The sequence below is a fragment of the Corvus kubaryi genome, unplaced genomic scaffold (assembly GCF_017639235.1).
Source record: "Corvus kubaryi isolate FWS band 111438036 unplaced genomic scaffold, C.kubaryi_AGA036_p1.0 37387, whole genome shotgun sequence".
Taxonomy (NCBI): Eukaryota; Metazoa; Chordata; class Aves; order Passeriformes; family Corvidae; genus Corvus; species Corvus kubaryi.
The window spans coordinates 3,524,388-3,552,071 of record NW_024581129.1 but is presented as its reverse complement, the minus strand read 5'-3'; the positions used below and the strand labels follow the sequence as shown (position 1 = coordinate 3,552,071).

Here is a 27,684-nt window from a genome sequence, read left to right as displayed (position 1 = left end):
TGTAACCTAAAGTCACAGAATTTAATTTCAGAGCAATATGCAAACATTGCTTGCTTTCCAAGGCACAACGGTATAAACATAAAAACTGCAAATGTGATAATTTAGTACAAAAATATAAATACTGTTAATCTAAATGACAAAACAGCACATTTCTTCCCATGTATAAACCTTAATTAAAAACATTCAGCTTTACTCTCAGTCATGAAATGTAATACAATAACAGTAAAAACTATTCTTTTAGTGCCACCTACTATGTCCCTATTATACCAGCATAAATATGAATATTCAGAACATTATACACTTAGCTGCATTATGCAAGAGAAGTTTGGCTGCTTTTTTTCCCTCCTAATAAAACTGATCATCACAGACTTGACTCTGTGAAGTCTGTTTATCCAGTTTGAAGTGCTTTTTGAAAGACTGGATCCTTGCTGTATTACACTAGTAACTCTGACACTAAATTATTACACTGTTCAATAATCTAAAAATTAAATTCCTGAAAAAGCATTCCTCCTTTAAACCTTGTATCTGACAAACCAATGCAAAGTGAATTAAAACATTGTTTTATTGCTAGGAAATACAAAGAACTGTTCAAACTGCAAAGAACACAAGATTGAGCCAATTTCACTTTTAAATGAGCCAACGGTGAAAGAAACAAAGAAAAAAGAGTCTATTTTCAGCTCAGCCTTTCTTAAGCAAATGAAAATACAAAAACAATCCAGGTCATACAGATTTCACATCAGTTTCCTAAACAAAGTCTCAGCAGTGATTCATAAAGCTGACTCTTTGGCTGACTGAATGTGATGTAGCAGCTGATTGCAATAGATCGGTGTTTGATGCTTATGTACAACCCCTTCAATTTCTCTCACCAGCAGATCTGGATATAAAACGCTTCCTTCCTTTAAAACTTCTGTAAGACAAAAATATGTTTGATAAATCAGTAGCTGCTCTGTGTTTTTCTACCCAAGTTCCCTCAAGGTAGCTGAAAGCAAACCTGGAAATTGTTCTACAAGTGATGCAGTGATGACAACACAATTCCTCCCTCCCTCATTTGCTGAGGTCTGTATTTTGACATTTATGTTCTTGAACACAGGCTGATACACTAATAAATTCTAGAGAGCCCCTCCAGCAGGCTGGGATATGGTCACACCCTGCAGTGGTTGGGCTCTGTGCTCCATATCCTGTTTACCATCTGTAAAGTCTCTGGTAGTCCAGCTGCCCTGCTACTTCCCCTGGGGAACACTGGGCAAAGCATTCCATTCTGCACACAGGTAAAAGGTCAGAGCTCATGTCCACTGAAACCCAAAGGAAACCTCCAGCCTGGCAGGATTATCCTCTCCCTGTATGTGCTGCTTCATGAACACTCAAAATGATGATTTAAAGAACATTGTTAAAAATACACGACTGAAATTCTTACCTAGGACTGCTTTTTGGAGATTTTCATCTGGGTCATCGAGATGTATCAAGAGTTCTTGGTACAGAAACTCAACATGACCTTCCATTGAGGATTTCACATCACTGTCCTTTAAGCACTTAAACCAATTAGCCAAGGTGTGAGCAGCTGCCAGTCGGACATCACACGAGGCATCATCCAGACGCTTCAGAACCTCTGAAAAGGAGCATATAAATAACCAAAAAGCTCTGTGAACAGAGGAGCTGGCTTTTGCATTTGGAAAAACAAATGTATTCTGTCAACATTCAAATTATTGTTGCATTTATGATGTATTTCTGTCTTTTGAACATAACAAATACATGTAGCACTGTTCCTAAAAGCTCTTCATTTATTATTATTGGATTACGTTTTTAATAAAAGACATATACAGAAGTATTTAGATTAATTGAACATTATCTAGCACTCCTTCTAACAAAGTCTATTTGGATGTCTATTCATGCTTTACAGAACTACAGAGTTTAAGTATTTCTATGCTTTACAAAGCACAGCATTTCTATTAATTAGATATTACTTAAAATATAAAATAATTTGAATGATTTAAATGATTAAATTAATTAAATATTACTGTTTCAGTGAATGACTGCACTGCAGACTACCTGAATATGCAAGATGCAAAGATATATACACTTTGACAGTTATCTGAACATGTATTTCTCCAAAATAAAAACATTAGTTGTTAGATTTCCAGTGTGCCATGTAAGAAAAAGCATCACTTGTTAAGATGCTGAGTTAGGGAATGCCCAATTTATTTGTACATGTAAGAACAAAAATCCTGGTACAAAGAATAGTCTGTACTTCTCCTGATTCATGGTTTAGTACTTAAACTTCATCCTAGGAAGCATTACAGCTTCTAGCTCTAATTGACAATACAGCACTCTAGATTATGGTTTTCTTCTTTGGCCTTTTTTTTAGATAAAACCCCAACCCACTACCTATTCAGGTCTATTTATGGTACACTGAAATGGTTTGCTCTTGGCTCTCAAACACAGCACGGAGAACAATGTGACTTCCATTTATACACTGCAGTACTGTTCTGCTCTCACTATACTTAGCACATTATTTCACATAGTCCAAACTCCAAAGCAATGCAGATGAGCTACTGGCAAGCTCTGCACAAACCAAAGTATTGAGTGAAGTTCCACCTAGTGGTCCGAGGGATAATGACGTTGGGAATACTGCTCGGTTCTGCCAAACCCTCAAAAGTTGAGCAAACCGTGGTACTTCAGGTAAAAAAAGCAAAATGTAATTCTTCAACACTGAGATCTTTATTAAAACAAACAAATAAACAAACCCAACAATGCCCTCACCCCAAGTCTACTAAACCTTTGCACATACCTGTGTAAGTGTTCTTAAATTCATCTGCATCAAACTGCCTCCCACAGACTTTTAGAAAAACATCAACAATACGACAAGCCATCAGTCGAGTAATTTTAGAGTCTTCGTCCATGGAAGCAATAATTTGGGGCATCAGCTCATCTTTTACTTTTAAGATCTATAGTTAATAGGAAAAGAATAGAAAAAGATATGCTTAGTCTTACAGAACTTACCATGAGCTTTGCCAGATAGTGGTTTGCTTAGTTAAGAAAATTAACTATAAATGTTATCCTGAAAATCTCAGAAGTTCCGGAGCTCTAATTTTGCCTCTACTTTAGCTTGGAAAAATGAAAATCCACCAGTCGATCACCCAGCTCAGGAACACTCAGTATACAAGCAGATGAGTTTATTGTAACTCATATGTATGTTCAAGCTTGTAAAAGCTTTAAAACTTACTCGCCTTTAAAAAAAAACCCCAAAATTGTCCAACCTCGAAGCAAGGCAGAGCCCAGGGCCCCGCACAGGTAGCAGCAGATGGCGCTCTGACTCCAACAGGAAGCGCCGGGCTGGGATGCGGTGGGAGGTTCGGAATTTGCCTTAATTCCGTGCATTTCACATCGTCTATTAATGCGAAACGGGCACTAAGGCACCGATTCAGAAAAAAAAGTTCAGCTAGCACAGTAGTCTCTGATATCAACGCTTTTGTATGTGTGAACTCAACCAGTTTTGTGTGTTTAAGCACTTTGTTCAATTAAGGTCTGTCATAAGACAATTAACACTGTGAACATTTAATAACATTTTAATTAAATTTATTTTTAAAAAATGCCCTTATATTAACATATTTTCAGTGAATAATTTACTTTTTTTAGCAAAGAAGCTTCAAACCCCCCCTCAGACTCAATTAATCCTTAATCACTGGTGAGAGAGTGACTTCCCTAAGTGTACTCCTTGTTAGCTCTCCAGTTTCTACAGGTATTCTTCATGTTCCCTCTCCAGTCCTCCTGCCGTTTCTTGGAATCTTTAGATGTTATTTTTTTTCCCTAAATGGACCTGTGGGCTCCAAGGCAACCAGACAACTTGTCTTTGCCACGTGACACCACAGCACGTCCTGGCTGGCTCCAGTGCTGCTGCACAGGCTCTGCCTGCAGGTCCAACCATGTCAAGTACCCAAATTGTTGTGTTCACAGGGGTCAGAATCTTGTGCTACAGAACTGATGTTCTGTTAGAAAAAAATACCCACAAAATTTGATGCTCATCAGTTTTACAGCTCAGCATTTCGCTGGCCTCAGGTCTCTTATCAGGACGTCATCATCCCTCCACTACTGATTGCTTCAGCTGTTAACATTCAATTACAATTAATAAATTTTATTATGAAAACTGGATGTCCTTCTGAAAATATTACTTACCCTAAGGATTTATTCTTTTTTTTTTCCCCTTGCATTTATTTTGTTTTCCTGCCTAAGATTTCAAAGGATGAGAAAGAGAGAATTTACCTCTTTTGGTGAAAGCATTTCACAGTGGATGAGAGCCCAAAGGCACAATACAGCTGTAGCACGGATGGCAGCTGCTGTTCTTCCAGCATGCCACTGCAGATTAGGAGCCAGGATGTCTTTTATCACAGTCTCAAGGTAGCTAGGGAACAGCCTGAAGCCAAAAATAAGAAAGCAAAATAAAGGTTCATGAGAAAGTGATAAAGAGACTGACAGGATGTAAAAGAGAATTTTCTATCATAGAAACAGGCAGAAAAGGGGAAAAAAAAAGACTCAGTAAAAAAATAAATAACATCTTACAAGCCAGTGTGATTTTAATGTATATGATAAGCTTTTCACAACTTAATTTTTCTAGATAATATTTAAACAAATACCTAACATTCATGGAAAGGAGAGGCTGGACTTTGTCCCACTTCAGACAATGACCATGACTCAGTGCTACCTTGGTAAATTACTTACCTTCTCTGTGTCTCACCCTCTCTGTCTGTGCAGTGGAGATAACACCCCGTGCAATGCTGAGAGGATTCATTCATATCTGTGAGGCCCTTTGAGACCGTCCAGTGAAAAGTATTTATAATGTGAAATATCTGAATGCTGCTGATGACACCTGAACCCCTGACACTGCAGGGAGCCTGCACAGAATATTTCAGCTCTCTCTTGGCTCAGGAACTTGTCTCCCCCAAAGATGAGAGGTCTGTAGGATTTCCTGATGGTGCCAGTCCCAATACTAGGGTTTTTTACTACAAACACATAAATCTGTGATGTTTTTGCTGATGCTTTTTCCTCCTCCTTCATTGAATGGGTTGTTATAATGTTAAAAGTTGCTGTGACTTTTGTAAGAGCCCTACATTGCCAGGGTGAATGAGTGGCCCCTTTAGTGATGTGCCAAGGCACAGGAGGAACGTAACAGGTCTATGTTAACAACTAACAGTTACCAGTGAGTACTTAAAAAAGAATGCACACTGCAGGTGTTCCTGTTACCCAGGTATTACCTGACTAAAGCACAACCGGCTGCACTGCCAGGCCTCAGTTATGTGCTGACACACACCTGCAACACGATGGAAATCGATAAACCTGGCTGCTGCTTCCCCTTGGCAAGGGAGCTCTTGCACTCTGAAGAAGTCAGAGATCCATCCACTGCTGCTTCTTGTCAGCAGATGGCACTTAAGTAATAACAAGAAATCTGATGTCCCATTAGATGTGTCTAAATCTGTAAAATCCTTTAGATGTGGTATTTTAAACATATTTTTGAGCATTAATAATTTTCTATTTAAAAAGTGGTTGGAAAAAGATATAACTAATCATCACCAGCATTCCAAATCTCCTTTCAGATCCAAAGCTAAAAGCAGCTTTGTGCTGTCTGTGCTATCTGATCAGTAGCTGCTTCTGTTTTTAATAAAACCCTCTGTTAAACTGCAGTGAGAAAATGATCTGTCAAAACACAAAGGTAAATTCCATCAGCATTATGTTAACCATGGTGCTGTGCTATTTGTGAGAATGTTTGTTCTAGTGCCTTGAAACAGAATCAGTAAAGCAATATCTGGCAATTATCTGACTCAGTCATGTCAGACTCAAACACAATTAGGTGACCACACAACTGTGTTTAGCATAATAACCAAGAACCTTCCTATCTAAACTCTGAGAACCATTTTAAGGAGCTAAACAAATTACTGCCAGCAGTGCATGTGAGAGTGCAACTGAACTTACTACTACTTCCCAACACTATCTCTCATTATCATTAAGATTTTATTTTTGCTGTTGCTGATGCAATTAAATTCTCCCTCTTCCCATTTTCAGATTTTATTGTTGTAAGTCTGTGTAACTTAATTCTAAAAGGGAGTCATCTCCATGAAAGAACATACTCTGTCTCTGCTGTTTGTATTTACAGAGTTGATACTTTATTCTCAACTGGATATGAGAGAACTAAAATGTGATCTGCAGAGACATTAATACCCTGCTCTTATGCAGATGTACAAAGCAGAGCTTGGGTTTGCATTCAAATTGGTTTATGAACTTGTATACTTAAACTTTCATTCCATGTTAATTATTTTTTATACATTTTTGTTCTGCATTGGTTCCTTTTCTGCTTTTATGACACAGCTGCACTTTGCTTTTGATGTTCATGGACTGTTGTGTTTTGGTGTTTTATGAGTATGTTTGTGTTGTTTCTTTTTTTTTAAATTTAACATCCCAAACCCAGGTAATTTTAACCGAAATTGGATTGGCTTTTACAGATCAAAACCTCAAAAAATGTTTTGCGAGCAATGCTTCAAACACAAAAACTCTACACGTTACCTCCTACATGAAAACATTTGCTGTGTCCATGGTAAGCAGGATCAAGACTTCAAAGAGGCATTTAGCTGCTTCCACTGCTTTTAGGTCTTGAAGATAAACCTACTGGTAAAATTCATGGCTTTGCTTTTGTTGTCAGAGGACAGAGCCTCATTATGAGCTGGACTGAACCATCCTTCACACAAACAGGTCTGTGACCCTCCCTGGATGTATCTCATCCTGACAAAGGCCATTCACTCCCACTGCCCTGAGCAAAACAACTTCCATCACTGCTGTGTGCAGAGCTGGGGTGGTGTGTGGCCATACTCACTGAGAGAATTACTTCAAAACATTCTTCTGTTTTTTCCACACTGATAATTCCCCTTTCCTGAGAATATTAATGAAGCTGGCAGCTCACTGGGTTGGGTTTCTTGGCTCCAAGGGCTTTGCATCCCCAGTCAGATGAGACAAATTAGTTTAAAACAAATAGTCAGATCCTGGAACACTTAAAACAGTTTTCAAGGTGCTTTTCCTTTTTTCTAGATTGTTGACTATCTAGATTAATCTTGTAACTATCACTCAGTTACATGATTATTTAAACAAGTAATGCACTGACTACAATGACATTTCTTACATGCATCAGGAATTTAACACTGGATCCTGAAAATATGGAAAGAGGTAACAGCACACCTTGCACCAAAGCTTCAGTTGGAAAAGAAGAGTTTCATTATATTCAGTCTTAAGCACATTAGCTCAAAATCTATTAGGGGTAGCACAAGCAGAGGTTCTTCAGCTTACCTGGAATCCCCCACTGACTGGGAACACCAGAGTTCCTCCTCCTCCCCTCATTATAGGATGCAGGCCATAAATTTATAAAATATATCTAAAAATGGTAAAAATACATCTACATTCATACTAACCTGGCCTCATGGAGCCACAATAAATGTTCAACATATCAAATGCCCAGCAATTGCCAATTTGCCCATTGGAATTGTGAAAACACTTTCACCTATAAATAAATGACCATTGCTATCTAAGTACTTTTAGGAAGAATGTTTCCTGTGATTTTTTTTTCTTTGGTTGGTTGGTTGGTTTGGGGTTTTTTAAGAGTTAAAAATGAAAAAGAAAAGCATCAGAATATATTTACATCCTAAATGCAGCAGGTAAAAAGCAGAGCAGATGTGGTTTATGTATTCAGGACAACTTTGCAGAAGTGTTTGCACTATTAGCCAGGCTAAATTGATAATGGTAAAAGAGGTCCACTTTGGCATTTTTATAGATGAGGAGTTTTATAAGCACCTCAGTTATACTTAGATTGTACTTGCAATGCATAAATATTGCCAAGCAACAGGAGACTTACATCTTCAGTCCCTGAGAGTAATAATAATGCCTTATCAAACATTTAGTTTAATACTTTTCAAACATCATGAAACATCTTGGGCATTTTTAAATGCTCATTTACTGGGGTGTTTAACTATTTCCTTACAATGACTACAGGAAAAGTTTAAGGATTTAGGAGCTGGCTGGGAGAAAATGAAAAAAAACCCAAACAACTCCGCCCTCCCAATTATTTTCCTAAGAAACTCCATTTTAGCTTTCAAAGAAGTATTCTTTTCAACCAGAGCTCTTTATTTTTGTTTTGAAAACTATCCAGATCTGCACGACATTAATTTTAATTCCTATAATAGCACAGGTAGGAAGACTACGGTGGAGGAAGTCCAGACTTCCATCTATTTATATACATCTTTTTAAAATTATTGCACTCCACCCTTCTAATCATTGGTAAAAATTACAGCAAGAGAAATAGGCGTAGAAGATGGTTGGAAAATCTTTCTTCTTCTGGCCACACTCACATGGACACCGTTACAGGGGTTAAATAACTCCCATGGTCATTACTTCTTAATGCCACCATAGTTTTCAAATAGCTGTGTGAAATCAGACCTCCACTTACCCTTGAGAATTGATGGTTTCACTTGGTTTCTGCAACAACTGGGATAAAACAGTAAAAAGTTTTAACCTCATCTGGGGATCTTTGTTTGGCTGAAGACACGTCTTCAGAACGAGAATAAAGTCATCCAGAGCTTCCCCTATGACAGGACCTAGAAAACAAACACATAAGGCTTATTTCAGAATACTAGTAAGCTCTATTTAGATGTTTCATATGTAGGTGCATTAAAATTTGTAACATAAATGGTGTTAAATTAGTTCTTATCTTCCCACTTTTGCACAGCAGCTGTTGAAGTATCCACATGGCACCGTATTAGGTGGAGCACAAATTCCCAGGCTGACTCCCCACGGGCTCAGGTACCCCCAGTTTTGGCCAGGGCAGCCTGAAGATCAGTTCCCCACATCGCATTTAGTCAGTCTGGTATTGCTGTACCACACTGGCCCAGAGCAGCTGTGGCTGCCCCATCCCTGGAAGTGTCCAAGGCCCGGTTGGACGGGGCTTGGAACAACCTGGGACAGTGGAAGGTGTCCCTGCCCACGACAGGGGGCTGGAAGTGGATGAGCTTTAAGGTTCCTTCCAACCCAAACCACTCTATCATTTCATGACTCTGGAATGGATCTCTCCATGACACCCCAAGTTGCTGGGACCATCAGTACAAGAGGGCATCTTGGCTGCAGGATTAATGCTGTTCCCATGTAACTCTGAAAGTCTGAGGCTGTGCACAAAGCTTTGGTTTTATTAAACTTAATGAAAAACTACACTGAATCTGGCATGACCCTGACACCTCTCCACACAGCAGCATTAACTACTCTTTTTTCTTCTTTCAACTTTTTCCACATGCAGCATTTGAGATGTTCATGACTCCCAGAGGCACAGGAAAGGGCCTGTTTGAAAGGATCAGCTTCAAAACTTGGATAATACAATTACTGCAGCAGCATTCCTTCTCCATGTTTCAATAATGCTTATTTTCATCCTGTAAGACCATCTAAAATATGATGAATTTTAGAAGCTATTTGAAATAAAAAGATCTTCTAAATTAATTATTTCGTTTGTTAATATTTTCACACCCTATGATAAATTTAAACAATAAACAGTCAAACAAAACTCTAAGCTGTTATCCCTACACTTTAAGAAGTTACTTTCCCGCAACTGAAGGAAATTTGTGTCTTTCTCCTTGATAATGACTAACATCTGCCTGCATCTAAAGAGGAAGAGTACATAAAGACTGTACACATGCTTTATGCTGCAAGCTTCTTGCTGTAGAATGCTCCTTCTGCTCTAGTTTTGCAATAAACTACTTTCCTTCAGGAACTTCTTCAGCGTTGCATCCTTAAGATGCACATTCCATTCAACTCCAGAAAAATCCTTCCAGAGGAGAAAAAATCAGAAAATCCTTTCAGAGGAGACACAACACTGGTATTTATGATGACAAGAATATTCCTCACACGTGGGATGGACAGATTGAAGTATTCAAGATTCCAAAACAAGTTCAATAGCATTTAATAATATCTGAAAATTTAATGTTTAAAATAATAATGAAAAAACCCCAAATCTTCACTGTCTAGACTGAAGCAATACAGAGTGTTGAACTGCAGTTTGCTAAATGTCTCTGCCAACAAATAGGTCTTTATTTTCACAGCATTTACTCAAGATACATTGCTTCATGGGAGTTCTGAGACATTCACAAGATACTACTACTACATCAAACTGATAACAGCAAATTCAACAGATGGAAAATAAACAAAATAAACGACATTGCTAATTTCAACTTAAGCATACGCTCCTGGAAAACAGCAAAAACTGAGAAATATGAATTGAGTAAAGCTGATTAAATTGATTAAAAACAACATTTTGTGTGGGAATGAAAAGAAAGAAAAAAAAAAATAGCTCCAGGAGCTGCCGTGTCAGACAGAAAACACAGACAATAGCATATTACCAGTGTTGGGTGCAAGCCAAAATGTTTGCCCAGACATTTGATGATTTATTTAGCATTAAGGAAAACAGAGACAACTGTCTAGCAGTCCCTCAGTCATGGACATGGGAGCACAAATATACAGAAAAGTTGGCCTCTCAAATCTTGTGCTGAAGTAACTTCTTGTTCTTTCCACAGTTGAAAACCAAAAAAGTACTTATGCTGGTTGCTGCACAAACCAGCAAGTGGGTGCTTCACATAGGTTTGATGTGAGTTTTTTTGAGATTCAAGGGTTAAACATAGAAGATACATTCCTTTAAAACATACCTGTCCACATCTATGTGCAGCAGCCACAGTGATACTTCACTGAAGTGGCTGTCTCCATCCCCCTTTCAACCAACAGAAAAGAAAAAACAAATAAACAGGACTTGCCATTTTGATAACCTTAAAATGGGTGTGTAGGTGAAAAGCACTGCCTGTCGCCATGTCCCTTGCTGGAGATGCCACGTGGGGAGCTGTGGCAGAGGAGTGCTCAGTGTGCAGCACTGAAGCTACGTGAGATGTACACCAGAGTGTGTCCCTAACCTCTGCACAGCCACGTGCCGGAGAGCAACAGTGAGGAAGTGTTTGTTAGAGACAGGTGGTGTCCTCTGAAAGACTAGTGAATAGATGGAAAAAAAAGAGATGGATTTTTGGACACAAGGTACAACAGTTTGTCTCCTCTTAATCCTCACCTATATCATTCACCTGAAAGTGCACTTTTCCTTAAGTGCTTTTAGAATTCTCCCTGCAGCCATGGAATCTTCGGGAATATGAGCTGCTTCAAGATTTCTTTTGCTTTCCATCGTGTTCTTGTGAAGGTTCTGAATGTTACACTGTTCATTACTAAACACAAGCTGGCTGCAGGCTGTGGAGATTCTGAGTGGATATTTTCTGGAACTAAGTAAGTCGTACCTGAATGGGTTGTGATGACCTCGAACTGCAACACTTCTGGGGAATAGCAGGTCCACCCTTCGCATGACACTGAAACCCACTCCATCAGCTGAATTATGTGCTGCTTGTAGAGACAATGAAAACTTTCTAATTGCTGCACTTCAGCTAATGAAGACATTGTTTTCTCCACCTGTTAAAACGGAGACAGGATACTTAACTGAAACCATTAAAAAAAAACCAAACCAAAACCTTTAAAACTCATTCTGTAAGAACAGAAGGGACATGGGAAGATTTTCAGTTTCTATTAAACAATCAAGACTGATACTTAATGTCTGTCTATACTACATTCATTAAGCTTTATTTGAAGTGAAACATTTGTCCTGATTTCAAAATGAAATCATGACGAACACAGCAACCTAACAGCAAAATGAGAGAGTCTCTAATTCATATGCAGACCTATCCAAAAACTGACCACATCACAAAAAAGGTTCTTAGTGGTTTTAAAGATGTAGTGATTTTTCTCCTTAATTTAAGAACGCTTTAATACATTAACATAGGGGGAATTTCTCACAATCCCAGGCTATGGCAGCTTCCAAAAACTATTGCTTTTGCAGGTAAGAGAACACATGGCATTTCTCCTCTCCCCTTTCTCCCCCCAGTTTTAATTATGAGAGATGCTCTCTCTTTACAGTGGCTGGGCAAGTTCATTTCGAAACTCTCAACTTCTGTTGCTTTGAAGTACCAAAATTCAGTGTTACATCAGAAATATCTTCTTCATATTTAGAGTTAAGACTACTCCATGAGACATGCAAATAAAACATGTACAAATGAAACATGTAAAAGGAACTACTAAATGAATTCCAGACGTGAGCATGCTTGGCAAGGATGCCTATAGATTTTCCTAATCATTTGCAGCAGATGTATTTCAAAGCAAAAGAAAATTTGCTTTTACAATTCCTGAAGGCTCCTACCAGAAGTAAAAAACTTCTCCAAGGAAGAGATTAAAAGCATGCTGGAAGCAGGATCTGTAGTCTTGGTGATTTCAGTAGACTGTGAATCAAGAATGGGGAGCAAGGCACCGTTAGGAACCTCACTAAGGAATAACATGGGCTGCCAGCAGGGCCAGCTCCAGCAGGGAAAGAGGGAGAGCAGTGCTGGGAGTGACATCATTTGATTCCAAGTGCTTCAGTAGAACTACAAATTGTACTCATATTTTTAATATTTTTAAGCTGAACTCAACCACACAAGTTAGCTCAAACATGTCTAGGACCTTTAGACTCTTCCAGACTAATCACTTGCCAGACAAAGATGTTTTTATGAAAGTACCAGATGTGGAGAAAATAAATGAGAATTCTAAGAAAAAAAAATAAATCAGGATTTGCTAAGGACAAAGGTTACTCTTAAAGCAGGTTTGCCTGCCTCAAGCACAATAGATTTCTCCTTTCTGGAAGCATTCTGCCAGACAGCCAAAACAACTCAGATAAATGAATATTTTACATATAAGTTACTTGTGAATTAATTGGAGCATTTTACAGAATGTGTCAGGACAGAAACTGTTCCTCATTAATAATCCCGCCATAACACACAAGATTTTTTTCCCATTGAACAAGAGATACAAAATAATACATTGATCACATATGATTTAAAGTAAATTCCATGGTTTCAAGAGTGCAATTAAAACCAAAAAAAATAGAGAATAAATTAAACATGCCTGCAGACTGATGCATATTTTCTCATTAAGCAGCGTCTCACACTTCAATACAAATAAATAGCAAAGGTGATTTTCTTTCCTCTGTTTGAAAGCTAACAACTTTAACGACACCATATTTTCCTGCTAATAATCAGTGTGCTGAAAGAAGAGCCAAGATAGCACAGGGCAGTGGTAATGAAATAAAACCTTATCCTTAGGTCACCAGTTAAATCCCTGACAAGCTCGACTCATGCCTAACAGACTCCAACAACTGATACAGCTTCTGTGTCTTTGGGGCTGGGAGCCACCCTCCTCCTTGTGCTCAGCTGGTGGTCTTGGGCCATTCCTCAGCCCCAGGCAATCTCAAACACGATGGACACAATGCCAAAAATCAGGCCAGGCCTGGGTGTTCACCATCAGGTCACAGCCTCCACTATCTCAGTGGTCTTCTGTGTCCTTACAATAAAGCCTGAAGTTCTATAATGCAAAATTTTGAATATTTGTGTTTATACTCCAAATCTTTTGAGTCTGAATACAGATTTCTTTTCTGAACAAAACATTCATACTTGTGCAGCAGCTGTGATACTTTTGTTCTACATGTTCTTAAGCTATTTTAACAGGGACTTCTTGACTTCTCCAAGCTGTACAGCTCACTTTGGAGTCTCAGAATAATCAATAACTGGAAAAAAAATAAAATTCAAGCCATATTTGTCTTTGTGACTATTTGAAATATTGCAATTATGTAATCTCACTGCTAGATTTTGTATGTGTCTAGCTGAAAGAAAGGCTAATGAGAAAAAGGATTCTCATCCAAAGTACTGTCAACTTAAAAAATCATCTGGAACGGCAGGAATATCTTAAACCTTTAATAATCTCAGGAGATTAGGTTTTCTGTTCATGAAAATCAGGATTTATCTCCATGAAACTGCTTTCTTCATAGGAGTATGAAGTTGTAAGGTTTTAAATGAACACTGCTGACTTTATAGACCACTGCAGGGACAAACAGGCAAGATACCACAAAACATTCCAGATCCATCTATCCAAGGCTTACCCGGACCGAATTTTTGTCTAAAAAACCCCTCCAAGCAAACAAAAAAAACTCCAAACACCCCCCAAATCCCACTCTCCATAAGACAGATCATCATCCCACCCCTCTTCGACCTGCAAAGTCTTTTCAATACTTGTTTCAAGCTTTGTTCCACTTTATTTCTTTCCGCAGAGCTTTCTGAGCGAACGCCTCCTCGGAGGCAGCCTGTCAGCTCTGGGGCCATAAATACTGATCCTACACGGGCTTTTGGAATACCATGCCTGGGAGCAAGAGGAAAGGAAGTAGAATAGCCACTGCACTTTAGGTGTGTGCTTGAAAAAAAGACAACTGGGATAGGTCATAATTGTACTGCATGAGGATGGCTCGCTGATTTATATGATATTTAGCTCAGGGAAGAAAGAGGAAGAGAAAAATAAGGGGGTAATAAGGGGGTGAGATAATGCTGAGCCAAAAAAGCTCGTCTATTATCAGGGCATGTACAGCTGTCCTCGATTTTAAAGCATTCCTGTGATGTTTAAATTTTGTTTCTTGTGGGGAGGTAAAAAGGTCAACTACTGTAAAATCAGTCTGATCTTTCGCTAAAGATTAAAAAATCACCATGAAATCATCACACTTTTAAGGCTATTAGTACTCTTGACCTCTAAGTGAATGGTTCTTTAATAGTCAGAAAATAAATTTCAGTTTTTTCCTGCATATAACCAAACATTCACAGTGACTTATATCCACTAAAGAGTAATTATCAACAGTTCAACCAGCACCACCAGCATGCCAAAGGCTTTGAAGAATCCAGTGACAAACACAAAATCTTGGACACTTCTTGTTCCAAAACTTTACCTCAACTGTGGACAGGTGATTAATACCCACCCAAATGAAGTGCTCTTCCAGCCCCATGGCTGCCCCCATCTAGCTCCAAGATTCCCATGCTCCAGTAATGCACCTCAAGCCATCTATTCTGAGAACTAACCTAAACACACTTACAGAAAAATAAAATTCTAGTTGTAACTGTAGCTACAGACCCATACTAGATGCTTTTCACCACGAAATAGAACTGAATTCGAGGGCCTTCCTTGGAACCAGAATGTATTTTAACTTGATAAGCTTTTAATCAAAGTTATGAAGAAAAATAATTCTCCAGGTGCTGCTGTCCCAAATTGCAAACCCAACTCCAGACTTACTTCTGGTATTAATCATGTGCAATCTGTACAGCGAGAGATGCAAAACCTCAGACTAGCCACAGATATTCCCCACAAATAATTATGGCTCTGTTTACATAAAGTGTCTTATCAATAGGAAAAGACAAAACCACAACAAAATATTAAGCCAGCTCATGGTTTACCTTTTCTTTAAGGTCCTGAGAAGATGGTATTGCCATGATGCTCACCAAAACTTTCATTAGCTGCAAGCTAATTTCTTTGCAGTCTTCCTGGCACACCTCAATTAGTGCTTGTACACAATAAAGCAGCTGCTCCATATAAAAGACCTATTTATTAACAAAAGCACATATTTACTATGTTTTCTTAGCAAATGTAACATTCTCTTTAAAGGAGAGATATGGGAAATGACAGTAATAAAATCTGAGTACTGCATAATCCCTTACATTGGTAACATATTGGTAATTTCATGTTAGTTCTTCTAATTACCTATATTCTACTTTTTATAGAATACAATATAATCTTCCTCCCACACTGTTTGTATTTACCTTGTCCTGTTAACAAAATGAATGATCCTGCTCTTAATGACACAATGGTTCCAGTGGTGAATGGTGAATAAAAACATCAAAGCAATTTGGAGTGTTTGCTGATAGCACTTTCTCTTTCTGAAAGTGCAATTTGTTAATTAATAACATATTTGTTACAACTCTTTGAAATATTATTCCATGTTTGGCTGTTTTGGATGAACAATGACAGCTAAATACATAAACCAAGGAAACCTGAGCGTTTGCTTTTATCTCAGCCAATTTATCTCATTTGATACCATATAATCCATGTTATCTTGATCCAGCTGATACCAGTTGAAGTCAATAGTGTTGTCAGTTAGTTTGCCATGACTTCTATGATAAAGTGCATCAGATATTCATGAAACTGTCAGGGAACAGAAGGAGCCATTGTTACAAATTTACTCCCAAGAAATAAATCAAGTCTAGGAATAGGTTAGCCATAAGTGTTATTAATCTCACAGACGTGGTCAATCCTTAGCTAAACAGTGTCTCTGCAGCATTTGCTGGCTAAAATAGAGAGAGATTGTTTTCCAGGACTAAAGGCTGGAACAATTCTGCCAAACCTTCAGCTGCAGATGGATCTGACTCCTGGAGCTAATGCCAATGGAAGTGGTAAGCTTAAACTTCACAGCAATTTCGCAGATACACCTCAGGGAATTGTTATTTGAACAATCAGGTTTTAGTGCTTCCACTTATATGAGCTCCTAATCACCACGGGCTTCATGGAGATTAAGATAATTCCTGCATCACTGGTACATATTCCATTAGGGAAGAAACCTAATGAGGGAAGAACTTGATATGTATATCTTACATTGGCTCAAAAAGACAATTAGGCCAGATTCAGTCTGCACACATGAGTAACTGTTTTAAGGGAAGCCTACATCTGACATGAAGTCAGAGTTCCTCAAGGCACAGCACTGGCCCTTTTTTGGTCATCTTAACAGCAGAGGTCTAACAAACTTCTGGTGGAATGAAAGCCAGGATTTCATTTGTGGGGAATATTACAGGGATTCCTCTTGTGCACATCTAACAGATCTATGTCTACATTTGAACACAGGAAGGGAAAAAAAATCCTGCAGGTTAAAAAATATCCATTCTGTGTTTAAGAGAATCTCTCATCTCCTTATATAGCAATTGATGAATATTCTTCAAATGGTAAAATAAAAATGGTCTTCGGGCTCAGCTATTAACTAAGGATAGACTTGGAAGTGAATTTCTAATTGATAAAGGTCTTCCTTCTAGTCTTTCACTCAAGAGCAGCAACCAAGGTCAAAAGTTTACAAAACATGCTCCTAAATGTACACATAAAGTACTGGTACCTTCCTTTTAAAATGGAAAATAAGAATAGAAAACAAAAATCAGGTAACATTAAGAGGGAATCTTAGGAAACCTGACATGCCGATTACAATAGACTATAAAAAATTTTCAGTCATTTTTATTGATGAGCATTGAAATGCACGAACTTGTTTGGATTGTGAACACAAGGAATTTCAAAACATGAGTTAAACTCTGCCTCAGGACCAGCTAAGGTAGTCCTTTGCTAGTACAGTCCATCTGCTTCTCTCCCTGCCTTGCCTCTTCATTGTCTTACCACTATGTGAAGTCTTTTTTACAGCAGTTCTCAAACCTGAACCTACATCTGCTGAGAGGGTGGACTGTCGGTAAGTTTTTGGAAGCACCAGATTTGCCCAGGAGACCACAACATGGGCCAGGAAGAATGGGGAAGCTTCTGTTTTGTCTCAGACACACAACCACAACTACATCCTGAGATAGGTGTGCAAGGGAGGGATAGGAATGGGAGCATTTAGGGAGAATAAGCAAAAAAATAGTTTGGTCAAAGCCTGTATCCTGCTGCGTGTTTTCCAGCTTTCCTTACCTCTTCAGAGCGCTGACAGACTCCAGCCTGTGACAGTGTGTTGCCAAGCTGGGCCACATGAGGCTGTAAGATTTCTTTTGGGCTACCTCGAATCACTGCAGCCAGAACCATTACACAGGATGCTTTGGGTGTCTGCCCAAAGGCTGAGGTGATTAATTTCAAAGACACCTTAGGGCTGACAAACGTTCCAATCAATTCTGCTGCTTTCACACTCTGAAAAAAGAACAGGAATAACTTGAGGATTTTCCTGAAAACACAAAGACCATTCAACATATCATAGCCTTTTTCTTTTTATGATTCCAGCTGTTATTTTAAATGCTTCAGCAGTTGCCTTGTAGGCCTTTTCCACTCACTCAGTAATGATTATATGCATGAAGAAATTTTCTTGACGTGTTCAGTAAGCACATAATAAGGCATGCAAGCAGCCTTCCCCACATCAGACAAACTTCCATGAGAAAGCAGTGCACGGAAACAAAGTGTACAACTTCACTGTAATAAAGTTTCCAATTTAGAATAACCAGATGTTGCACATTTAGTGGTTTAGCATTTTGTCCCTCAAATGCTGTTCTGAGGCTTGCCCTTAATGCACCACCCCCCGTTTATTAAAAGCTGTAACTATAAAAACCTGAGGGAGGAATCTTTTGTTATTGTACTATACCTTGAAGCTGACATTACAGATCCAGTTAAGTGTGGAAGCAATGCCATGGGGGAACTGCCCACTGCTTTCCATCTTACTTCTTTAACTGAAAAGGCTTAAATTACTGTGTGTTCCCCATGACAGTGACACCCATTGATCCCTGCCTTGCAGACGGATCAGGATGTTGTATTCCACATAAAAAACCACCACACCAGTGCTTACTGCCTCACTGATGCCCAATGCTTACAATCATGTGCATGAATAAAAAAACAATCAACTACTGCTGCAACAGGAACACTTCTTCCTATCCCATGGATTTAATGGTTGGCTCATTTCCCCAAACACGAAAGCTTATCTCCCTTTCTCTATCATTTTTAGTCTAGTGATTTAGCTATGACTTTTTTTTTACCTAATTAACACTTGAATCATGCTAGTTTTTTTAGTCTCAATGGAAGCACATAGTCATGAGTTCTATAGTTTAAATCTGCACTGTATAGAGCTGTTTCTTTTCACAAAGATAAGACTCAAAGGAGTTGTAACAGACTCTGTGTAGATGTGAGCACCATCATCCTTCGTATTTGCCACAGAGAAAGAAAAAGACTCTTAGTGCTCTGAAAACTGGACAATACAATTACAGAGTTCAAAAATATGATTTGATACATTTGTATGGATCCATTTACTCATTTTAACAGGGTAAAAAATTGAAAGGATATCATTTGGTATTACTAGGCTGGAGAAAGATATGGACATTTTCCAGGTTGGTGGCTGCTCTGAAATGGGTTTCTACAGTGACAAACTGTACAGGAGGTTATCACAGTACCCTGGGAAGCAGCATCACTTAAGAGATAAAAGGCATTCAAGACCAAAGTTGCTGAATCTTATGTTTGGCACAAGGAAAAGTAAAATTAAATACTGAAATCATCTCCTAACAGGGAATAAATCTCTTAGAAGCAAGCACCTGTGAGAAAATTAGTGGTGGAATCCCAAGAGACAAAAAGGCAGGGACAGCTATGTGCTGCTTGAACAGACTTTTGAATTTAGATTTATAGCAATAAGCACTTGATAGGAAATTTGACACGGACAGCAGGGCTACATGGTCTTACTGTCCCAATTTTTTATGTTTTCTTATAGCCCAACTGAGAGCAGGAACCTAAAGAAAAACCTAATTTAGGGTTCGCCATTTGGATGGACTGTCTGCATCCAGTAAGCAGAACACATTCTTCCAATTTCCCAAAGCAATAAAATTTGTAACTTTGAAGTAAGTTACATGGATATATTTTTGTTATACATATGTCCTCTTCCTTGTGTAGAAATAGGAACAGAAAATTTTATCTTAAAATTGTAAAAGCATTTGTACCACCTGTCTTTCTTTTGCTAAATGTATCTCATGTCTTCAGCTGCATCTGTTTTACTGGGTTGTTGATCAAAGTGTTGAAAGACTCAACTGTTACAAAAGATGAAACTAACTATTCCTTCCTTACAAAACCCCTCTGCATTTTCCAAGCATTAAGTCAAGGATTCAAACACTGAATATGGGTATCACATGGAATAAACATACCTCAATATATGGTTGGATTATGGAGCAGGGGGAGATAAGTGAAATTAACTTGAAAGGGCATGACCTGCACATTTTTTTACCTTGAATTTGTTGCCCCAAGGCTTTTACACTCTAATCCACTGCATATAATTTTCAGAGAGATTATTATCGATGCTTCATGGGGCTGGCATACAAACTGAACAGTATTTAAATAACTTTACTATTGGCCTCCATACCAATAATAGAAGCATACGTTTATTTTAACACAATAGCAAAGTATACTGTTCACATGTTTTTAACATCCATAAAAAACCTGAGCCTGATCCTTCAGTCATGGACAATTACCAGTGACCTAAGGAAAAGCCAACCTTCAGAAGACAGACTGAAGTCTATAAAGTCTTTATTCTGTGTACAACAGCTACTTTAACAGATCAAACTTACATTTTTAACCACTTCACTTTCTTCATCCAAGCACGCTTGGTACAGAGTTCTAAGCAGTAGCTCCATGTGCTGGGTGATGTGATCCTCTGCATGCAGCAGTAATGTGTACAGGAGCTGGGATGCTTTGATTCTTGTGCTTTCAACCCAGTCTGTTATATCATGACAGAGACCTGGGAGAATTTTGGAGAGGTTTCTCGACACAAGTTCCCGACAACCCAGTCCTGGTCGAGTCTCTAGAAGAAACAAAAACAACCCAAAAAGAAATATCAAAGGAAAAGCCTTTTAATAATCCTCATAAAAGTTTAAAAGCTGCAAGGTAAGAGCTCTGGGTGTCTGCTTCAGCATAGAAAAAAATATTCCAAATGCTGCTGAGGAATTTACTGGTGCAAGTTGCATTACTTTAATATATATTGCAGAATTAAAACTCCACACAGCTCTTTGAATATTTATGTATTTATTACTGGATGGTGATTTAGATATCGTGTTTTAAAATGTTTACAGAAGGAGAAGAGAAAGAGAATTGAAACTGAATGTGTGTTTACCCACTGTGGAAAACACAGCTCAATAATTTCCTTTTAATTTTGATAGCAACACAAATCCCATGAAAAATAAACTGAAACACACAGAGATAAACAGAAGAAAGACTTTTGCATGCAAATGCTGAGTTAAATATAATTTGGAGGAGGAAAGAAAGGTAGAAGTCACAAATAGTCCAGAGGACATGAGCAGCAGTAAAACAGACAATGTCAATTGTGCCCTCTAAAGGAAAAGGTTAAAAGTGTATCTGGCAAATGGAAGGCAGAAAGGGCACAGAACTATGGCTTGTACAGATGCTGTGCAATAGATCAGGCCAACAAACTGATAGTGTTTTAAAAATCACAGCTATTATATAATCTCCTTTCTAAGGCTTTTCCAGGAAAAGCAGCTCACTGAAGTGCCTCTTCAATGACTCAATTCAAAATTCACTAGTACATTTAAAATGGTATGGAAGATGATACAGGAATTGGGAGGGATATGGTTTTTTTTCTTAAGACTGAATTTAATTTGTAACGACTTTGTGGAAAGTGAGTTTTTGTGGTTATCTTTTGATTTTAAACAGAACCCTGAAGTGTTACAAATACATATTCCCTGCCTCAACAAAGGATGCAGACTTCTGGAGAACTAATCAGCTTACCTTTCCCAACAAATGCCCACTGTACTGTCTTGGTAATCATCAAATTTACGTGTTAGTTAATTTATAAATCACTGAGATTAAGAAAAGCAACTTGACCAATATCACAAGCATCTAACAAACATCCTCCTCTGTACTTTACAGATAAAGCTGTGACAGTCCTTTCCAAACAACAGCAATAAACTTTTTCCGTGATTGTTTTTTCCCTACAGTCTATTTTCTTTGCTTAACACTGTATATGCTTATACAAACAGAATCTGAGAAGCTGGTCTTTGAGAACCATGATTTCATAATTGCCACTCACAATGTTCACATGCTGTTTTAAGAAGGAGACATCATTCATTATGAGGTGTCAAAATACACTGAATGTGTGAGTACATTTTTTATTTCTGATACAGAGTTCTCCTGTTAAGGCTCAGGAAGAAAATGACTGAGCTGTCTCAGGATATTTTCCTGCACTGGCCTGTGTAACTACAAATGCTAACAGGAAAACTGACTAAAGTAAATGGTCTGAGGATACCAAAGGCTTAGAAATACCTATGAAATACCTAACTAGGGGAAAAAATAAGCATCAGGACATGAATTGCTGCTTCTTTTGGCAATGGAGGAAACATTTTGGATTATGAAAACTGACAATGAGTAGCAAAAGGTCAAATAAAAAATCAACTTGAGACAGCAAATACAGACTGGCATCCTATTTGACCCGAGGGAGCATTTTGTTTGAAGAATTTGGACCATCCTTTATCAGCAATTCCTTCATTTCAGATGTTCAAATGCAGGCATTTATCCCTGTAGCTACTCCTGTCAAAGACTTCCCTGCTATAAACTGTCTGCACCTGTATCCTGAGGCAATGAGTGCTGGGGCTCAGTGCAAGCTGTGCAGTTGGCTGGATGACACCAGGTATGAATCTCCCTCTGGTCCCCCCTGACCTGCAGGATCTGTCACTGGGAGATCAAAGCAGGGGGCTCCTACAGCAGCTCCATTAGTCTGACAGCTGGACAAAGCCACTTAAGTAAAATCTACTACAGACTCATAGTTGGAAAAAAATATTCCAGTACACCTAAGTCAGAAGAAATGGCTAAAAATAAAAAAATTGCTAAAATACATCATTATCATATTAAAAAAAAAAAAAACCCCAACACAAACCTCCCTCCCAAAAAAACCAAACCAACCAAATGTTCGTGGAGAGCAAACAGAAAGGACACATACAGTAACAACCATACACAGTCTGTGGTAGGACACCACAAATTATAACTCAGAACTAAGGTGTATTAGTGTCTCTGATAAAGTTTTGTACCTGTAGGATTAAGCAGCCAATCATCCTTTCCCCTGATTTTTCTTCTATTTGTCACATCAAGCCTGACCATTAATAAGACTTACAATTTTGAAGTAAAGACAAGCAGCAAGAAATGATACCTAAAAGTCACCATTAAATTGGGAGTCAAGTCCAAAATTATCAGGTCATTTCTTTAAAATATTCTTTAGTTACATGTGCATATATATAAATACACACACACATGTCACATTCAAGCCTTAACTGCATCATTCTACCAAGAAAAATGCATGAAAATTCAGTTTAATGTAGGGCTGGAATGCTGCCCAAATTCACGAAGCATATTTATTGTGCTAAGAAGATTATCTGGGAGATCACATATCATTTATTATGAAGTAATTGGTAGATGTCACTTTCTAAAAAGCCCCACCAAAAAAGCTTACACACACAAACCCCAACACACATCAAGAGAAAACTGACCGAGGTAACCCCATCAGCTGTACAAATGGTAATCACTGTTCCAAGGACAGTGATATCAAACCTTTTATGGCCTTCACTATATCATGGCCATTGCAAAATAAGTGACTGGAGCTTAGACACTCAACTTCATCAGTTTATGTCTGTTAAAAGATTCCCTGACTGCCAGAAGAAGAAATATGTTTCTGCCATGACTAGTGGAAGTAAAAGTGTTCTTTAGCATTTCCAAACCCCCGAGGTAAACTTATGTATAAAATAAGGAGGAAAGAAAAAAGATTGGGAAGGATGACAGATCAACTTGCCTGCCTTCAAAGCTAAACAGTTCTGTCAAACCAGTCACCATAATGAAGCACTTCCCCTTTCATTCAACCATCACTGAGTAAAACAACTTTAAAGAAAAAAAAGAAGTGTAATTTCAAAGAAGAAAGAACTCCGGAACCCACTGTCATGGAAAGGGTTTTGCTGCTGGGTATTCTGTGATGTGATTGTCATGTAGGCACAAGTCAAGCATGAACCTGTTCTTTCACACCAAAAGAGTTTTTGTTCAGTTAAATATGAGCATAGAAATCAATAAATGAGCCAGTTAAACTCTCTCTCCCCCCAACTTCCATATGCATATTTTTAAACATTAACTTTGTGAACTCAAGACAGGAAACAAGCTTCAAGCTACTGCAAATACAACGTTTGAAAGCCACCTATAAATCATATGCTACTAAAAAGTAAACTATCCATTCTGCATATCTTGGGGCTTTTGTGTATAATAAAGGAAATTACTCTGTTCCCACATTCTTCATGTACACTGGCAGATTTTAGGTAGCATCCCAGTGTCTCACAGAGAAGTCTGAAATAATTTCATTGCAAATTTTTCTTCCACAGCAATTATGTGGATCATTAATGCTGTGACCAGCACTCATTACTCAAGGACTCAGCTCATGGGTTCTTTCCTCCTGCCTTCCTTTCCAGTCATTTCTGTGCCCACTGTGCACCTGGCTGCTGGTTGATGTAGAACTTACTGCTGTTTCTGCACCACTGCTTAACCTTTTTTCCAGCATAGGCAGCCTCATTTACATTCTCCAAAATGAATTTTTGGGTTAATGAAAAAAAAAAATTAATGAGGTTATTGAACAATCAGTTTTTAAAACTTAACAGGAATAATTTAAATAATCTTATATAAATAAATTATAACTATTATATTTTTTATATGTGGTACCTCTCTACTTTAATATTACATGTTGTAATGAATATTACACATCCTGCTCTGCTGTCAGTACTGCACTGCAGCTCTTAGAGATTATTCAGCAAGCAAAAACCACTTTCAGCACAACACTCACCTCCTTTGGGATAATGAGATGGTGAAACACTAAAATCCATCTTATCCTTCAAATCTTCTTCATTCTCTTTCTCCCACTGCAAGCCTATCTTTTCCCAATAGGTCCAAGCCAGTTTCCTAGATATAAAATAAGAGTTTTATACCACCAAGCCCCCAAAAGAAAAGCAGTTTAAAATGAGACTTCCGGAAAAGTTGCCTACTTAAATTCAGCTGGAAGGATGGGAAGCATTCCTGCCCTTTAGCCTAGGCACATTAAGTTGAGAGTTTATGCTTCTTTTGTACTCAGTGGACAGAGGCCTCTTCTTCCAAGGCATAATTCTGCCTCTGTCCACCCCTGTCTTTTTTTCTCTCACACTTAATTGAATGTAGCATAAAAGGACAGTATAACAAAAGTTACTGAAGATAATGCTAACATTTTCAGTCTAAGAAAAAGCAAACAAACAAACAAAAGTGGGAGTTTTGTCCTCCAAGCAAGACATCTACGACCTTAGGAACACTTCTTTGACATCTACTTAAGGGGGAAAAAAAAAAAAAAAAGAAAAATGTTCTACTTACATATTTTCAGGAATTTCATCACTAAAGCTGCCAAGTAACAGAGGGATCAACTTGTGAAAATATGAGTATCTGTCTCGTAGGTGCAACAACCATTCTCCAATGACAGTTGTTACAGCATGCCGTACCTACAGGGATACAAAAAACCTATTTTAAATGTGTCAGGAAAATAACAGAAAAATACTAAAAATAATATTTGCTCTCTGTATATAAGACCACGAGAAGCACATCAATAGTCTCAGAATAAATTACAAGAACTCAGCATTTCCTCACTTGCAGGAAGCATCTTAAGGAACACACAAGGAACCACATTCTCATTTTTCACTCTGGCTTAGTCAGTCTTAGACTGCTGCACAAAAGCACAGCTCTGAGAGGAAGACAAGATACAAACCTAACTCAGAAAACTAAATTCTCGTGCTTAATTCCTTCCTGAGAATGTAAGAAATGTACATTTCCCTGGAATTTGCATCTAGCCAAGCACATCTTTGGAAGGAAATTTTCTCTGTTTACTACAAAGGAATGCTTACTTTTAAAATTACTGCTTCAGTTGCATCTTATAAAGGGACCCATACCATGTTTGTTAAGGATCTGAAAAGGCCATAGAATTAAGGCCCAGAGAGATGTGACAGAGAATTTAAGACAGAATTGAAGGCACCCATAGAACAAAAAGGTACCTACAATCAACACCCTGCTGAACTAGACAGCAGCCACCAGCCTTGGTCTGGGATAGCTTACAACTGATAAAGGCTGGGTGGGACATTGTCCTGGTTTCAGCTGGGACAGAGATCATGTTAGCAGCTGGTATGGTGCTACTTTTTGGATTTAGTACGAGAACAATGCTGGTAACACACTGATGTTTACTTGTTGCTAAGTAGAATTTACCCTAAGTCAAGGACTTTTGGGTGTCTCAAGCTCTGCTAGTGAGGAGCTGCACAAACAGCTGAGGGAGCAATGCCAGGACAGGTGACATGAGCTGGGAGTGAGCAAGGGGCTGTGTGGTCCTTAATTTCTGTCTGGGATTAAACCACGACATACATATATACAGACCTCAGCTGAATGCATGACAGCTGAAAACTAGGGAAGCAGGGAGAGAAACACCAAGAAAGCCACCCATGGGGTCGGTTTTAAACAGATTTAAAATAAATACCGAGGAAAGAAGGAAGAAAAGCACACCTTGGGAATCTCATCAAATAATCTCTGGGCCAGATGAGACAGGACATCATCCACAGACTTTCCATTCCCAAACTGTATCACTGCTCCAGTGGCCTGAATCACATCAACACGAACTCTGTAGTGTTGGTGGGAAATTGTCTGCATTAAGGGTTTTATCAGAGACTCTGATTGCATATGGAAGTGCTCTGTTAGGGCAGAAAGGCAGAAACATCAACCACATGAGTTCCCATAGTGGGCAGCATCCCTGTTCATGGTAAGGGGTTGGAACTAGATGATCTTTAAGGTCCCTTCAAACCCAAACCACTCTCTGATCCATGACACCCAACAGTTGCTGGGGCCGGCACTACAAGATGATTTTGGGTGGACTAATGCATTTGGGTGGGAGGTTAACGCTGTTCTGTAATTCTATTTCTTTCTCTATGTGAGTGACAGATCTGGAGCAACATGATTTCTGTAACACTACGAACAGCAGCCTGACTAATGTTGCTGTGTTTATGTAGCAGGCAGCTTTAACTTTATCCAGTATCGGAGCTGAACACGGCCCACATACCCTCCCCTAGCCCCTCCTCCTGCCACTACCCACACGTAAGAGCTCAGCCTACACTCCTGGCATGGATCCTCTCCAAGAGATCCTCCAAACCCTGTAAAGCACACCTGTGACGGTGTGCGCGACCTCTCATCTCTCTCCTGCCTGCATCCCTGTTCCCTCCTTGCGTCCGCTCCTCAGCCCCCATCACATCATCCCCCCGCTGCCCAACCCTCAGCCCCACCTGGCACGGCCCGGGCGCAGGCCACGGCACACCCGCAACTTTCCCGCCGGACCTCGGCATAGTGGTCGAGGAGGGTGGCCTGGAGGATGCGGGCGATGTCGCCGAGGTAGGGGGCCACGGAGGCGCCGCAGCGCTGCAGCAGGAGGCTCAGCAGCTGCACGAGGCCGAGCCGCAGCTCCTCGCTGGGCTCCGCGCCCTGCGGCGGGCAGAGCCGCTGGGCCAGGGCCGGCAGCAGCACGGGCAGCGCCTCGCAGGGCCGCTCGCCGTGGCTGAGCCCGTGGCGGAGCAGCTCCAGGGCGAGCTCCCGGCACCGCTCCGCCGCGTCCCCCGCCAGGCAGCGCGACAGCGGCCGCAGCAGCCGCGCCGCGAACACCTCCTGCAGCACCGCGCCCGGCAGCGGCCGGCCCTGCAGCTCGGCGCGGATGTCCTCCAGCGCCCGCAGCCGCGCCGCCCGGCCGCAGTCGGGCTGCTGGAGGAGGCTCAGGGGCCGCGCCAGCGCCTGCGACTCCGCGGCCGCCGCTTCGGCCCCCGCCATGTTCCCGGCACCGCGGGGCCGCGGCAGCGTCGCCAGGGACGCGCGGGGCGTTTGCGACGGAGAGCGCGCGCTTTACGGCCATACCGGGGACAGACAGTGGGACAGGGACAGACAGCGGGACACGGACAGACACCGGGA

The 27,684-nt window shown here is 39.6% G+C and overlaps 1 protein-coding gene across 1 annotated transcript; it reads right to left on the bottom strand.

Annotated features, from left to right (window-relative positions):
• DNAAF5 (dynein axonemal assembly factor 5) lies at positions 1–27,561 on the bottom strand. Its single transcript, XM_042037155.1, has 13 exons — positions 27,012–27,561; positions 26,242–26,426; positions 25,072–25,196; positions 24,518–24,633; positions 20,265–20,497; positions 17,650–17,862; positions 15,393–15,536; positions 11,340–11,508; positions 8,477–8,624; positions 4,258–4,408; positions 2,786–2,942; positions 1,415–1,606; positions 1–907 (listed from the first exon to the last, which is right to left on the bottom strand). The coding sequence occupies exons 1-13, from the start codon at positions 27,544–27,546 to the stop codon at positions 768–770; spliced, it is 2,508 nt and encodes an 835-aa protein (XP_041893089.1). The 5' UTR covers positions 27,547–27,561; the 3' UTR covers positions 1–767.
• Between the last annotated feature and the right edge of the window lie 123 nt (positions 27,562–27,684).

Excerpts from the sequence above, each read along its gene's own strand:
- DNAAF5 (XM_042037155.1), bottom strand. The coding sequence starts at position 27,546 with ATGGCGGGGGCCGAAGCGGCGGCCGCGGAGTCGCAGGCGCTGGCGCGG. Across the intron at positions 26,427-27,011 it reads CTGCGCCCGGGCCGTGCCAG|AGCACTTCCATATGCAATCA; the intron begins GTGGGGCTGAGG and ends CTGCCCTAACAG. Across the intron at positions 25,197-26,241 it reads TATTTGATGAGATTCCCAAG|GTACGGCATGCTGTAACAAC; the intron begins GTGTGCTTTTCT and ends GTATCCCTGTAG.